This window comes from Ictalurus punctatus, chromosome 15, assembly GCF_001660625.3.
Source record: "Ictalurus punctatus breed USDA103 chromosome 15, Coco_2.0, whole genome shotgun sequence".
In the NCBI taxonomy this organism is placed as follows: Eukaryota; Metazoa; Chordata; class Actinopteri; order Siluriformes; family Ictaluridae; genus Ictalurus; species Ictalurus punctatus.
In genome coordinates, this window is record NC_030430.2 from 5,521,374 (window position 1) to 5,533,962 (window position 12,589).

A 12,589-nucleotide genomic window follows, 5' to 3' on the forward strand; every position below is an offset into this window, starting at 1 on the left:
TTCAGACATTAGTTTTCCAACAAATAATTTACGTTACAGAACAATGCTGGAAGTAAAATAACATTATATAATAGACTACTTTTCAAACAAACAAAAAATTATAATAATTAAGGCCTTCAAACTTTACCTGCTCATTATACTGACTTGTTATAAGGATTGTTGTCAGCCTAGGTTTTTTTAAAAAAAAAACATCTTGTAGCGTACTGAATGAACAGGCTGCACCTAGAAATAATGTTGATATTGTTACATCATCGCTGGATATGTTCAGTGACGCAGTTTTACTGTGACCGTGTAGCGTTGCGGTTGAAGCACGACTCCAAAGCGACCACGCAGGTCAGGCAGGGAAGCGCCATAAGGGACGCTGAAATGGAACTTCTGCAGAAGACGGCTGAGGAGCAGGAAAAGCTCAATCCGGGCCAACGATTCACCCACACATACTCTGGGCCCCGCCCCAAAGGGAAGGTAACTGGGTGGAGTTATCCTCTTACCCATGCCATCCAGGAACCTGTCTGAGATTGGGGAAGGAGAAAAGGTGTCACGGCCCTCAGGGGCAATTCCACCTTGGGCCACTAGAGGGCACCCTGACTGTCCTTCTTCTGTTGTCTCACTGATTTCCTGTTTTACCATGATCACCTGTTTGTTGTTTTTCTCGATTAGTTGCCTTACTTAAGTTCCTTGTTTTCTTTCGTTTGTTGCTGGAGCATTATGTTCAATTTGTGTTATGTTTTGTGTTTGTTTCTTTTTCTCAATTTAATGTTGTTTGTACTATGCATAGTCTTTTTGATAGTTTAACTATTTCTAGCTTCGTTTATTTAGTATTGCTTAGTTTCTGCTTGTCCCAGGCTTTCTGTTTTTCCTGCTCTTGTGTCTGTTTCCCTGAGTATTTGTTCACTGCAATAAAAGAAGTTCTGCATTTGCGTCCACCTTCATGGACTCGCAACATGACATAATAGGGAATAAACATAAAAATGCTACAAATACAGTATATGTCATCATTTTAATAACATTCATGGAGTAAACTGATGAGTTAGTCACATTCCTAAAATGCTAGAAATGGTGTATTAATACTTAACACTGTGTACGGATGAAATTTGGGCATCAAGATACTTTGAATAAAATGTAATGTATTCTTCAAACAAGATGAATAGCCTTTCACATTAGCTAAATAATTCAATTTGTGTACCTGGTCTGAATTGGTCAGGTTTTTCCCAGTGTTTTGGGTCGTGGTGGATTGCCCAGATGTTCACCAAGACTCTTGTTCCTTTTGAAACATCATGTCCTCCTAAACTGCAAAGACAAATGGCTGTCTCAGAGTTGACGTGAAGATGTGATGTTTAGCCAGGCAGAACAGAATATCACAGCAAAATAGCATTTTTTCTACTCTGTAAAAAAATATCTTTTGATTTAGCAGTAAATTGTAAGTGAATTTTAATAGCAATTTGTTAGCAAAAAATATCATAGAAAGTCTTTAACCATCCATCCATCCATTTTCCATACCGCTTATCCTACACAGGGTCATGGTGGAGCCACAAGAAACTCACAAGAACTATCACAAGAAACTCGAGGGACACCCTGGACGGGGTGCCAATGCAAGGCATCGCAAGGCAAAATTGCACACACCCCAGACAATTTGGAAATGCCAATCAGCCTACAACACATGTCTTTGGACTGGGGGAGGAAACCCCACACAGGAGGCGGCATTTGAACCCCCGACCCCAGAGGTGCAAGGCAAACGTTTTAACTACGTAAACTAAAATAATATATTCGTATTTGGATATGTCACTAGATATCACTTTGGATATGTCACTTTGCAGTGTGGGTTCAATGGCTATTCCCAAGACTACACACATGCTACACACATGATCCCGATCCGAACCCACAACCACAGAGGTGCGAGGCAAACCTGCTAACCAAATCATTCCTAGTATTTTTCAGGAAAAGCCTGTGCCCAGTGATTTGCTAGAAACATCCCAAGCTTTACAGGATCTGCTACATAAGATGGAATCTTTTCCATTCATAAGATGGAAAAGTACATTTTAGCTGTGATCATAACAGTATGCTATTTTATTTTTAGTGCTAGCAGTTTTGATTTGGATTTGCGTTCCTGTCTTATCTGTATCTGTGCATCACCATGGTGACCAGAAGTTTTTCCTCTTCTGGTGGCACAAGTGATCTATGCGGCATTGCCATGGTTACCTGGTGTCCTGCATAGCAACATGGGGGATGAGGATAGGACTGGCAGGGCGAATTCTCATAACCTCAGACAACACACTCTCCAGAAATGGCAGACTGGTCCTGTCACTCAAGGAAGGGTGTCGGTCCCTGCCCACACACTCGTCCAGCTCGGCGTGAAGACGTTCTTGCACCTTCAGCAGGGCAATAAGAATGCAGTGTCCTTAGAATAAATATTTAGACATAGTGCTTATAAACTGTGTACATGTGTGTTTTATACTTCTGGGTAGTGTAGTAAGAAAGCTATAGTCCAGAGTAAAGTGGAGGATGTCGTCTCTACTCCAGCTCCAAACGCTTCAGCTGCTGTCATCAAAATGTGATCATCTGTGACACCGCCCTCACCACCTGACCCACTCAGGAGAGCGTCTAGGAGGTCTCGTGGTTCCCCAGGTGTATGGGTCAGCTGCCAGGATTAATACAGTTGAATTTAAGACATATACTAATTAAATATGGTTTGTGCTTGGATACCAGAAAAAGTCAAATTTCTAATAAAATCTTTAAACAATATAGCCACAAGCAAGCAGCGATCTGCGGGGTCCAGGCATCCCTTGCAAATGGCACTCCTAATGGCCAGTTTTTGACAGGTTACATACAGAAACCTAGAGAAAGTACAGAGGAACTTTCTGTTGAATATGCTGTTCTTGTTTCCTGATGGTATTTCAATGCTAATCCTGTAAAAAAAAAATGTAATGCTTTGAGGAGGTAAAGCTGGATAAATTGTTGCTAACAAAACACAAACATGCAGGCAACTATTTGTTCCCCACATTGAAGAGGTTGGAAATGACATAATTCCACTTCCTACTTCCCAGTTAAGTCAAGCACTGCACCATTAATCATTAGAAATCCAATTACAGATTGCCGTAATGATGCAGTACACCAAATTTCAGCTCGATTTGACTTGCAGTTTCTGAGAAACAACTGTTTAATGGATGACCACACCCCAAACTTTGTAGACTTCCTCAGAATCTTGCCCTGAAAATAGCTTTCAAGACTCATGCAAACTCATCAGGTACAGCTGCTTGAATGAAGCAGGATTGGAGGAGGAAATGTATAATATTCTTTAAAAAAAAAGTTGCTGAATTGTGTGGGTGACAATTTGTGCTTTACCTTGTGCTCTTCCAGTTTCGTGGTCAGTAATTTGTCTCTGATATACACACACTCTCTCAGCTTGGCCAAGTCCTTATTGGGAAAAATCTGTGGAAATATGTACAAAATGTAAATTTTGACATGACTTCAATAGATACAATATGTACAAAAGATGTCAATGGCAAAAAAAAAAAAAGTCCAAGCAAAAAACAACAATTACATAAAAATCCAATAGTATATAAAAAGTCCTGACTTTTATTCAGAAGAAATCTGTTGAAAACAACATCACAAATTTCCCAAAGTTACAGTGAGTTAAAAGTAAGTGCTATACAGTAGGTGTGTAATGTGATGACAGTTTTAGCTCCAAACCTGTAACCAAGGAAAGATATCCACCAGGCTTCCATGTGCAATGGTCTGGACAATACCGTTGTTATAGTATATAACCTGCTGGAGCTCGGGGTCATGGGGTTCATAGGTCGACCGGAAAACCAGCCTGCATACCACATTGGTGACGGCTCGCATGATGATTGGACCCATATCTACAGACTGCCCCCTGCAGGCCTGCAGGTCCGAACAAAGGTTATCTGCAGCATCTAATACTGCAAACACAAAAACATGACATATAAAACTGATGTATATGTATCTTAATGGTTAAATATGTTTTTTAAAACTTTTATTGAATCTTTTATCGAATTTAAATATATTACTTTTTTGACATGATGGATAATTTTTTTTTAAATTAAAGAACAGTAAGAAAACAAGTGCACACCAGAGACAGGGTTAAACACGATGTACTTTTTAATGATGTTATTACCAATGGTACTGAGGTAGCTAGTTAGTTTTATAATTAAAGCTAGCTAACATTAGGTTTGTTTATTGGATGTAACAAAACCTTTTTACCTTGTACTATCTTTGGGCAGTACACAGACTACTTCATATTAGTCTGCTAGCTAGATACTTACTTATTTGGTTTGCTAGCTAATGTTATAAAGTTAAGCTGTTTGTTAAGCTCTTTTCATAATGTGTCCCCCAAATTCGCCGAAATTTGTAACCTTATTATTGCTTGGTTGCATGGAGTCTGAGCTGGACACCTTTAGCTGGCTAGTTGTTAGCTCAGTATGTACATCTTTTAGCATAAAGCCCACTTCAAAATTTCCAATAATCAGATATACAAAGCTTTACTGTAAATCTTTACTAAATCATTGTTGATTACTCAGTTGTGATTGGTCAGAAGTTGTTGACGACATAACAGCAACTCTGACAGCAGTTTGACTGCAAATCACAGTGTGGCAGGGTAAGTGATTTGGCTATCCTATTGGCTCTGCTCGGGGTATGGCTTCGGCAGACCAATAGAATGGGAGCTACCCGATTATTTAAGTACCCTTATTTTGTAAGTGTATAGGTGTCTTGATGATTTCGAGTTCCTCGCTCCCCTGGCATTTCCGATTCCCATTTCAGGTACTTTCAGGCTTTGCTCACGGCGTAATGAGGTGAATATCTCAAGAATAATTAGTTTAACTACTTTGTTTTTATAGTCTTAGAGCGGTGCTGGTGGCACATGCATTGTCGCGAGTTGGCGCCAGAGATCGTGTTCAGTGATCGCACCATTTAGCCGGTGGCTAAATGATATGTATATGTATATCGAGCCGAGGTATCCGTGAGTAATCATACCACTTCGCGTCTGGTGTTTTGTTCGACCCATTAGTAAGTGTACCTCTCCCTTTTCCACGTTGGGACTTGGTAAATGTAGGTTGACACTCTGATCTTTGTGTTAAGGTTAGAGTGGGGAGTTGAGCTAAGTCATCTCTAAGACAAATCCCTAGCCGAAGATACTACATTTGACGCCACTGCTGTTTTGCTTCATTTGATTTGTTTTGCTTTAACAATTGTTTTGCTTTATGTGCTGTTTTATTTTATTTATTGATTTGCTTCACCTGATTTGTTTTGTTTTACGGTCATTTTTGTTGTTGTTGTTGTCTTGTTTCACCCGATTTGTTTTGTTTCATCTGATTTTGTTTTGTTTCATCTGATTTTGTTTTGTTTCATCTGATTTGTTTTACTTTACTTCAGTTTTGGATGTATGTTTGGCTTATGTTTTGTATCCACATGTAGTCTAGGGGCTAAGTGGTAAATCGGTGTCTTCCAGCCTCAAACCTGTTTCAGGTTTGTTTCACACAACCACCTTACTATCAAGAGGGTGTATGTTAAGCCTTACTGTCTCCATGCTATAGTTGCTATAGATAGATCTATCTATCTATCTAGTCATAATATGACTTGTCTTGGGGACACTTCACAACATTAAATGTAACAATAAATGGATAAAACAGGTCAGGATGTTCTGTTGCCGTTTATTATTCTCCTATAACAGTATGGCGCATCATGTTTTATTCCTTACATAATACTATTAATGGATATATCATTAAAATATCAATACTTTTTTTTTATTTTATTTTTTTTACAAGTGATGAGAAATGCATAATGTATGTGAACTTATCCTTCACTTTCTGGATGTGTGTTTATACCAATGGTCTGGAGTTTGCTGGAGCCCTCCCCAAAAAGTGCGAAGGAGGACTGCACTAGTCTGCGATGACTCCTCCACAGCGTGTTGTAGTCGGCAAACGCAATGTCTTTCCCTCCGCGAGTCAACACGTCTGTGGTAACCTTGACACATGAGAGAGGACAAGGTTTCACAAGCTGATCCAGCAGTGTGTGTTGGTGATGTTATATTTGTGAAGTTAGGAGGGCAGAGTTTATATGGTGGTGAAAAATGCAGAACAAAGTTCATCGCTGTATTTCACATTGGAAAAGTGTTCAAGCAAGAAGGCAAAGTCAAGTCATTGAACGTATTCAGACTGGCACACAACTGGTCAGTGTCTATGTCATCTGAACAACAGATCTGATTTACCTAAAGTTGACTGCTGTACTGAATTGAAAACAAATAGAAATTGTATTTTCAAGTAACACTTTCAGTAATACATACTTCATGACCTACAGTATGTTCCATATTGCTTTCTGTACTATAGGATACCTGTGCATCTACAATGCATTCTTTTCTCAAGCTTGTATACTTGCGAACACCTTATTTTTATTTATTTATTTTTAAAAAATTTTGTGCTTACACTGAAGCAAATATAAAATGGATATAAAATGAGATGGCATAAGATGTTTGTGATTAAACAAAAAGATCGTGATCGCTGTAATGAGTACAACTGTATGTTCGTCTCACAACTGCTGCTAGACTTCCCTGAGTCTTTTATCTATAGACTTGATGTTTCCAACTTCAAAGTGTACTATTTGTATAGTGCTTTCAACGACAAACATTGTCACAAAGCTAGCGAGATGTACATCCCTAATAAACAAGCAAGATATGATTGTGGCAAGAAAAAAACCTGCTCAAAAAGGAACCTATGGTCTTCTAGTGGAATAGTGGGATTATAAATCATTACAGTGTACAGGTTTTGAGTAAAGACAAGCAGTTATAAGTGTGTTCAGTATAAGCAGGTCCTGGGATGATCACAGGACAGTGTTTATGATTACAGCAGCTTATTATTCCTGAGTACTAATTCACAGTACACAGGTGAGATTATTAACTGGAACAAGAGTGACATTGGACATAAACTTTACAGGAAGTTACACCCTTAGCATATTTTTGTGGAACCATCCATAGCAGCAGAAGGTGAGGTACAAGTGTAGAAAACGTCAAGCTTTAAGAAAAACTTCTTTAGTATCTTATTAGGATCTGAGAGCGACCATTGTTCTATTTTATTTAGGAAACTTGTGAAATTTCCATGAAAAAAGTTCATTCTGGTGTATGGTATACTATTGCAAAATTCTATTGTGCCAACACAAAGACATCCCTGATAAAGCCAGCCATAGGTGATATCCAAGCAGAAATAGTTTGTGCTCACCATCTTGGGCCGTCCAGCGAAGTCTTTGCCCCTGTGCAACAGCACCTCTCTAGCCAGCGTCACTTCACTCACCACCAGCGTGTAGTGTGGCCCCATGTACAGGCTGAAGAGCGGCCCATATCTGCTGGCCAGCTTGGAAAAGAGCAGATGTGGAGGAAGAGGTGAGCGCAGGTGCAGCAGGCTGCCTAGGAATGGCACGCTCGGCAAACACGGCAGCGCTTTGGCACCTCTGGAGGACTGGCGCCGTCCCAGAGTGCATTTTAACACAAACAGAAGCAATACAGCAACAATGCAGTAGAGTGTTAGAGTCTCAGGAGAGATGATTAGAGTGCTATCCATGATGAATTTGTGTATGTAGATGGAAGTACAGCTGATCAAGTCACTGTGAAATGTGTGGTGAATGTGTGTATAGACGTGCGGGAATGGAGAAACCAAGGCTTCAGCTCAGAGAATTTACAGTGCAGAAGGAGGCGGAACATAAACAAAGCCTTCGTCAGGGGTTAACGGTCATGGAGACCCTGAGGGTCATGGAACTGATAATAAGCCTACTGATGTGGTCATCATCTACATCTATCTCTATCTATTTAGAAAAATCCATGAACTAATCAGTGTAAAAATGTTCTTCAATACACACATAAATACAGTGTGTGTAAATACTTGTGTAAATGGGTCAAAGACAAAGAAAGCAACAAAAAATGCAAATTTATGTTTTAAACATTGTAATGCCTTTATACTGAATGACAATCTCTGCACTTTAGAACTATATTTTTTCCTTAATATTTTTTTTTTTTAAAAAGGGACAGCGGAATTGATTGCTATTTTATGCATAATCCATAATTCCATTCTGTAATGCCATTATTGTGGAAAAATTTATTTCTTCATTAGTTTTAGAAAAATATCTTTATTGCAAAACAAAAATAAGAAATATTGATGCATATTACATAATTATTGGTTAATTATTTATTCATTCTTAATCCACGATCTGATTTTATGTATTTGCTCTATCAATTTTTAATCACAATCTGATTCTGAATCTGATCCACGTTATAGCTAAAAAGGTATGCGGTGTATATCAGTCATACCAATGTGAGTACACAAAGACTTTATACATATTAAAAATGATTATAAAGGGTTATAAAATCCATAGAGTGGGTTCTTCCTTTCAATTTTTTTTTTTTTATAACTTATTCCACAGCCTTCAGAAAAGTTCTGTTAAAGGTCTTTTTTTTTAGCATATACATGTGTCCATATGTTATTCCTCTTCATATACACACGTGCTCATATTGGAAGGTAAGAGAAAGGTATAGAATAGTCTATATTTAATCAAAGATTTCTGCTTAATTCGTTTCATCTTTTTGAAATCTCTTTTTTTTTTCCCTTTTCTGTCACCTGTTCCTCCATCTGCTTCATATGAGAAGCTCTTCAGTCTCTGGTGTGTGAGCTGTGTGGACTTTTGACGCATGTTCTTATGACTATAAATGCATTTGTGCCAGACCTGCTTTTTTAGTCAAGGCCATGTACATCTCTTAGCCAAGGACTCACACACACACACACACACACACATACACACACACACACACACACACACACACACACACGCTCTGCGGACAGAGAGAGAAACCGATCTGTAAGATGAATGTTTCAGCTCTAAATATAACCAAGTGTGTCAGAGAGTCTCAGATGTTCACATGGAGGAGGACAGACATACAGTATCACTATGTGGACTCACATTCTTCTAACAGCATGAGACTGAGCCACGGTCAGCTTTCTGTTGGTCTAAACTCTAAAACCTGTCCATTAATGACTAATTTCAGATATAAAATGAAAGAAGCTGCATACATACTCTAACAATAGCCGGAATATGACAAATAACCCAATCTGGGTCAATTTAGAAATCCAATAAGTTTTTGACCCAACTTATGGGTAAAAATGATTACATCGCTGGCCTGTACACCAGTACTAGCCAATAATCAAGATAATGTTTCAGAGGTAATTTTTGACTAGAAGTAACATTAGGCTTTATTATTTAGCAGCCCAAAATTATATTAACTACAAATATTATTATATAAGAACCTAATCTAAGCTTTAAAAGTTGTATTTAAAAAAAAATATAAATAAATAAACTTTTTAGAATGCATGTGTCCCACACATGATTTGCCATCACTGCCATAACAGTCCTTTATCTCCCTAAACACAACAATCTTTTATGTGGTTTATCAGCTAGAATTAGTATCTTCTGATGTATTTTAAAATGGTGGGTTATTATTATTATTTTTTACAACTTAGTTGCTGGGTTGAGCTTGTTGGGTAGTCAGGTTCATGTGACTCAAGTTGGATTGATAATGGGTAACTTTACATGCTGGATCGTGAATGTGGACCTGAAAGGGAACGGGCACGTTGTTGCATCAAGATTCATTTTCTGAAATTTTCCACTGCACCTGTCGAGCTGCAAAGAGACAACCAGAAAAAAGTCTGAAGTGAAACAAATCAGCTCTAAGCAATGAGTTTTTGTCCATGTTTAATTTATAATTTAGTTGAAGTTTTAAAAAATTATATATATATATATATATATATATATATATATATATATATATATATATATATATATATATATATATATAAAATCCACATTATGTAAGTGTAGTTTGCATGTTAGCCTCCTAAAAGAAAGTACAATAGCTAATTATTTGAGGGGAAAATATGGCTAAAGTTGACTTTTTTACATAAATAAGGCAAATTAAGTGTTTTTTTGGAAGACAATTTTAAGGATTAGATTAAAATCTTACATATTTCCAGTTGACATTATGGTACCTAAATTTGGATCTCTACATAGCCTAATTATTAACAAGTTGGGTTAAAAATCAACCTAGGACAACATCCTAACCCAATGTTGGATTAGTCCATATTGAATCCAGAGCTGGATTTCTAAAATTGATCCAAAACCTGCTTATTTTAGAGTATATAAGTCACATTCTGTAGGTTGTGTTTCAGTGTTGTATGCATGGCATAAATACACGAGCCCTTTTCTTTACCAGTTTTGTCACCTATTTTGCATATTAATTCGACTGAAAGACAACAACCAATGTCTAATTGTAGTCGTGTTCCTCCTTACATTGTTTAGAATGACGAATACATGCACAACGTGTCTATTTTATTTATTTTTTGCCCTGAGAAAGACAACACGTCTGCTGTCTGCTAACCATTCTCGCTAGCTGGCTAATGCAGAGGCGAGTGCATTTCACAAACTGCCATTTCCGCCTCTGGGGGAGCTGGCAGGAAGACAGGCAGGCAGGCAGGCGCGCTCTGTGGGCGGGACTATTTTGGGAAGGGAGGCGCGGAAAAGCCGCCTCGTGCTGACAGCTCGCGCTGTGTGTAAACGGGAGCGGGTGGCCCGGTGATCTCCCACGCGCGGGGACGCACACGAGGGAAATATCCTAAACAAAAACGTCTGGAAACACGGACTTCTCTATTTCTGTAGGGTACAGTACCATTTATGGTCTACATATCCGGAAACAGATATCTATATTTTTAAACAGGCCTAGTTTCAGACCCACCGTGTATATACACACTGGTGCATCTGAAAAAAATTTACTATATCGTGGAAAAGTTCATTTTTTCCCGTAATTTAATTCAAAAAGTGGAACTTTCATATATTCTATATTCATTGCACATAATGTGAAATATTTCAAGCCTTTTTTTGTTGTTGTTGTTGTTTTAATCTTGATGATTACGGCTTACAGCTCATGGAAATCAAAAATCCAATGTCTCAAAATATTAGAAAGAATTTATAATGCAGAAATGTCGACATGAGAAGAGCTCTAATCAGATAATTAACTCAAAACACCTGCAAAGGTTTCCTGATCCTTTAATCTCTCAGTCTGGTTCAGTACACAACCACAATCATGGGGAAGATGAAAGTAAAGGTTGCATTTCATTTGGAAATCAAGGTCCCAGAGTCTGGAGGAAGAGTGCATAAATTAATTAATTAATTAATTAATTACTTTTAATCAGGTCGACATTTCTGTATTATAAATTCTTTCTAATATTTTGAGACACTGTATTTTTGATTTCCATGAGCTGTAAGCCATAATCAACAAAATTAAAATAAAAAAAAGCCTTGAAATATTTCACTTTATCTACAATGAATCTAGAATATAAGAAAGTTCCACTTTTTTTTTTTTTTACTAAAATTGGGGGTGGGTGGGGGGTGGGTGGGGGACTTTTCCACGATATTCTAATATAATTTTTTTTAGATGCACCTGTAAAAAATTAATAATAATATACTTTTTTATTTTAGTATTTTATAATTCAACTTCTATCGATAACCTCTATTATCGATAATAATAATAATGATAATAATAATAAATATGTCACACTTACAAACCGTAAAGACTTGAATGCAATTATATTTATCTAAATATTTATATTATTAATAATGTCTACATTTAAACTTAACCGAGTACATTGTTAAAGTCTACATTTTAACACAATGTAACATATTTTGCTTCTATAGTTAATATAATAATATTGTAGTATGATAAATAATACTAATAATATAATGGCTCGTGTTTGCCTAATGAGCCTAATATTACAGTAAATAGATTTTATTCAAAATATCTTTATTTTGTATAAAAATAAATATATAATATAACTTTTTTTTTTTCTTCCCAAAAGCGTTGAGGGCACCCGAACTGAAGGATTCACAGCTACAGAATAAATTATAAGTGCATCCACACTCAGAAACAAAAATTGTAGTGGTTATAGAGTATATCTGAAAAACATTTAAGCTACATAATCCGAGCTCAGGTTACTGCCTGTGCGCAGTTTTGCACGCCCTCCACGTGTCTGCATGGCTTTCCTCCGTGTTATTTGGTTTCCTCACTACCCCCCAAAGACATGGACTACTTGTAGATGGCTTCACTTTGAGAAACCGTCCCTAGGTGTGAAGAACTGTGCGAATTTGTGTGTGCATGGTGCTCTGTGATGGAATGGCTCCCCATCTTGGGTGTATTCCCAGTTCACACAACCCAGGACAGGGTCTAGGATGCACCGATAGCTTTAAAATTACACTGCATAAAACATGATGACGATGATGATGATGATGATTAATAATGTAGGTATTCCAGAGTTATGAATGACATGTGAACTCATATAATCCTGCAAAGTGCCATTCTGCCTGCACGTGTTCTCAAAAGTGAGATATTTATTATTACATTGCAGATATTACAGCAAAAGCAGTTTGTCAGCATTATTACTGTGATATATCATGGATGGACAGAGGTTCTTCTCTCTTTTTTTTTTGTAAGACTAGATCTACATATTCTTTTAAAGAAACGCTGACAATGTGACCGTGTGTCAGGTCT

The 12,589-nt window shown here is 37.4% G+C and overlaps 1 protein-coding gene across 1 annotated transcript; it reads right to left on the minus strand.

Moving 5' to 3' along the window:
• Positions 1 to 183: 183 nt before the first annotated feature.
• LOC108275468 (steroid 17-alpha-hydroxylase/17,20 lyase) lies at positions 184 to 7,754 on the minus strand. Its single transcript, XM_017486313.3, has 8 exons — positions 7,227 to 7,754; positions 5,841 to 5,979; positions 3,688 to 3,917; positions 3,340 to 3,426; positions 2,453 to 2,635; positions 2,197 to 2,366; positions 1,184 to 1,287; positions 184 to 509 (listed from the first exon to the last, which is right to left on the minus strand). Exons 1-8 carry the CDS (start codon positions 7,563 to 7,565, stop codon positions 265 to 267), a joined length of 1,497 nt encoding a protein of 498 aa, XP_017341802.3. The 5' UTR covers positions 7,566 to 7,754; the 3' UTR covers positions 184 to 264.
• Positions 7,755 to 12,589: the final 4,835 nt, after the last annotated feature.

Bases quoted from the DNA above. Each gene is read 5' to 3' on its own strand.
- LOC108275468 (XM_017486313.3), bottom strand. From the start codon at position 7,565: ATGGATAGCACTCTAATCATCTCTCCTGAGACTCTAACACTCTACTGC. The intron at 2,636-3,339 runs GTAAAGCACAAA...TAATCCTGGCAG, and splicing joins CGAAACTGGAAGAGCACAAG to CTGACCCATACACCTGGGGA. The intron at 2,367-2,452 runs GTATAAAACACA...GCCCTGCTGAAG, and splicing joins TCTTACTACACTACCCAGAA to GTGCAAGAACGTCTTCACGC.